This window comes from Opisthorchis viverrini (genome assembly GCF_000715545.1).
Source record: "Opisthorchis viverrini unplaced genomic scaffold opera_v5_13, whole genome shotgun sequence".
Lineage (NCBI taxonomy): Eukaryota > Metazoa > Platyhelminthes > Trematoda > Opisthorchiida > Opisthorchiidae > Opisthorchis > Opisthorchis viverrini.
Genome location: NW_008751669.1, coordinates 3,707,814 through 3,711,758, shown reverse-complemented (window position 1 = coordinate 3,711,758; position 3,945 = coordinate 3,707,814). Strand labels below are relative to the sequence as shown.

Here is a 3,945-nt window from a genome sequence, read left to right as displayed (position 1 = left end):
CATGGAGCAAGCTTGGTAGTAGATTGTTCACTGACTGATTAATTACACAGCTGTCCATTATGCTTGACCAAAATCCCTTCAAGACAACAGGAGTTAATTTGCACAAATATAAAACACCCTTCAGAAGGTAGTGTCGGGGATGTTTTCTGAAGGCACTGCCTGTTGGGCTGAGCTTTAGCAAAGCTTTGTATGGACGACAGCAATCGAATAATTTGGAATCAGCGTTTTGTTTGCAGCACACCTAAGGGGACGTTTACTTTTTTCACATTCAAGGAGATGCCAAACTACGCTTTTTTCTACTGGCTTTTAGTGATGCATAAGTGGGGTAAAAATCTTCAGTTCTTATGTTATTTTCCCCAACCGGGACAAAACTAGATATTCTTTAATTACATGGATGCCATCAGATTCAGTATATTATTAATATTGTCGACTTCCACTGAATCTCTTAAAATTTAGGGATTGTAGCATGCATTCTAATAAGCGTTTGATCACAGTTTTCTGAAGATAGCTGGTATCATTACATATACTCACAGTATTTCTAAACTATCCTGCGTTCCACTCGGTTCATCCTATAGAGGAAAATTGACCACTTTGATTCCCCCCAGGGAAGTTATCAAGTTGTGCTTCGCAAAAGACCTTTATTAGGTTGTTAAAATGTGAAGGAAAAACAACCGGTTATCCTGACCTGGAATTTGTAGCTGAAGCAAAGTTCACTACAACGTTTAACCTGTCACTAAGGCTCAAAGGCATACCAAGTGCAAGAACCAAGCGTGCTGTGAACTCAGATTGTCTCAGCGGCTACTATTATCCCTCCACTCGGCTGAGTCCTCAACTCTAACCTCCTAGCTTATTAAGACAAGCGAATGACCTTTGTATTTCCATCCGTTACTTAGGTTTAGGTAAAATATCAACTACTAGAAATTTAGTTGAGAAACGTGAACAAGTCAGTTTGCCGGTGTTGTTTGATGCGAGTGCTGGTGATCCACCAAATGAAGCATACTCAACGATTATGGGAGGCAATTTAATTCTTTAAGCGCTTCGCGGGAATGTTCAACACAACATCCGATAGCATAGGTATTCAGGTCGTTACATAAAGTATTTTGTGGCCCGGAAGTAAACTTTTGCTGTAAAAACGAATAATACTTCTATATGTCGGGGCACGGTTGCGAGTTTAAGTGGAACAATTTAAAACTAGAACCAAAGACCAAAATTACCAACTTTCCGTCGCACATGTGATTGTGAATTTAGAAGAAAATGAATTGCGCAATGGTGATACAAAATTACCAACTTTCCGTCGCACATATGACTGTGAATTTAAAAAAAAATATTTGCGCAATGGTGATACGACAAACTGCATGCTACACTTGCAGTCCCACACTTTGAGACTCTTGAAGTAAGGAAATACATTAGACAAAACTACCCATGATTATGAGAATATCAGCACTGGTGGAGGTCAAAAATTCAGTTTGTTCTGGCTGCCAAGTCGGTTTTGGGTACCTAAGTCACTGGGTATAGCTTGAGAAAGCGGTATCTAGTGGTATTAAAAGGATACCAAGCATAAAGCTCCAGAGGCCGTCGAAGCAAAGAGAGTTTCATTTGCATAACCTATCGGAACGATTTTATTTGACTATATTCTTCAAAGCCTTTATTGAAATGCTTTTCTCGTCCCTGTCATTAGCGTGAGGTTTGCAGCGGCAACCCCGTATGAAAAGAGGGAACCATAATATGGGACGTAATGTCTTGGAATCAGAAACCCCACAGCGAAGCATTATCACGCATATTCCAACCAAACCTCATATTATTTGATTGTATTCACAATTTTTATTTGTTTTTATAAACTGCTAAACCTTAAACCACGCTTCTCATTTGGTAAGATGAGTTTGATAAGTCGTGAGTTTCACAATTGGTTACCATTGCCAATTGCAAGAGAAACTCCAAATCATAAAAATGAAGAAATTGTAATTAATGCATGATATATGTTCGGGGATTAAAGTGTTAATCGCGTTAGTTTGATAGGATAGCGTACAATATGAAAATAACCCGAGTACTTGAACTTTGGGGTTTATATGTAGAAACAGCACTGGTGAACTTAGCATCAAAATGTTGGGACGAATAAACAAACAGCAAAGATGTCATAAATCCAATTTGTGACTCCATTTAAATAAGCAATTCTGAGCTTCGTAGCATTCCTCGACTACACTTCCTTGATAAGGGGGCGGGAGTAATGTGTCGAGTTTGACTATAGAAGACAGCTTCTGTTTTTTCTTCACAGCAACCCCTAATACAGATCCTTTCACTGCAACGAAGTCTAGACCAGTAAAGGTTCCCATGAATAACACATTGATGACCTTGGCAGAAACTAACTGCTGACCATCTAGAAAGCGGGGTACATCACTGTGGATACTATGTAGTTTTAATGTGCAAACGGGCACGCACAAGTTAACAGAACATTCTTGAAAACGGTTGGCGTTCGCATACCTAAATCATCGTCTTCTATATGCCTACGTTTTGCGTTGTGTTTTGTTTTATCAGTTATATGGTTCTATGGTCAGCATTCAAGGATGACACTGCAACATTTCAGTTGTTTACAATGTAGATGACTGATGACAGATATGGAAGCTCTTTCTAGAGAATGACATAGTAAGGGGAACGAAGCAAACGTATGACAGATACGTTTGTACCAAGAAGTGGTCTTACTTTGTTTGCAGAGTACTTGAAACAATCTACTCAAACGGCCGGTTCTTCTACGCTTGGATCAAACTACTCTGAAGCGAAACATTTTTTTCATTTTTACCAGAATAACCCGGCAAAACACTAAATTTTTAACCGTAATTAATTATAGCTAAACGCCGCTACATTTCACCACACAGTAAGCGTTAAATAAATCTCAGCGTTTCACATTCGCAGACTCCAATGAACGCAAAGATTTGCAACGACATTACTTGGGTCTGGAGTCCTTTTTACTGGGGTTACATTCAACACTCATTCACAATGCATGTGGCAGCGTAATTCGCCTCCTATGTGCAGCATTTTTTTTAAAGTTTTTTCTCACATATTTTGTTATTCTGTGTTCAGTTTCCAAGCGCCCTTGTTTCACTGAGGTAGTTAAACCCGGATAAATTACCACCACGTGAAATCGCGTTTCTCACTTACCGGCCAAGAAAGCGTTATGTTGATTTTATGAGTTGGCGCTTCCGAGAACGTGTACTGCATATCCGTGTTGCCCCAATGTCCAGTAGTTCCTTCGCCATAAATACAAGGTCCAGCATAGGGAGTCCGATCTGTCAAGGAGACCGGGATGGAGAACGGTTCTAAGCAAATACGGAACTCCAAGGAGCATTCGGCGACACAAACAGAGGAATTGCGTTCACCAGTTTTACCTTTCCCGCAGCAAGTACCATCCATTCGACGACGCTCATGGTTTTGAAACTCCAGAATTTTTATTGAAAATGTAGCCAGGTGGTTTGCGCAGCAGTGGAGAAAAAACACACTTACACAGATTAAATGCAAGCACAGGGCCATTTTTATTCCCATTTTAAGGGGATGCTTCAAAAATAAACCCTGTTTGGTTTCCAACTGGCACTGAGCATGTATATTTTCGTGTACATTTTGTATATTTTATTGGCAGCATGGAAGAGATACTGGACACTGGGATCTGTGTTTCGGGAAGCGGGGGGAGAATATTAATGAACTTCTGCGAGGTAAGCAACCAATCAACGGACAGCTTTGGTCTTCACCCACTAACGCCAGTGTGAGGAGAAATGCAGTGACTGTAGGACAAGTACACACGCAAGAGGGGTGAGAGGCGTGACGCCCACGGGGAACATGCACATCATATATGACCGTTTTTGAATCAAGTTGAGGATGAGTGAGTGTTTGGGTGGAAACCACAAGTGCAGAGTTTTTGGATCAAGTTGAGGATGAGTGTTTGGGTGGAAACCACAA

General features: G+C 40.5%; 1 protein-coding gene across 1 annotated transcript in view; it reads right to left on the bottom strand.

Moving 5' to 3' along the window:
* Positions 1-3,522, bottom strand: part of T265_01276 (hypothetical protein) — a gene marked incomplete at both ends in the record, with an annotated part of 59,516 nt that extends 55,994 nt beyond the window's left edge. Inside the window, one exon of the mRNA XM_009165261.1 lies at positions 3,154-3,522. Within this exon, the coding sequence (XP_009163525.1) occupies positions 3,154-3,522 (369 nt within the window). The remainder of the gene's footprint in view (positions 1-3,153) is intronic.
* Positions 3,523-3,945: the final 423 nt, after the last annotated feature.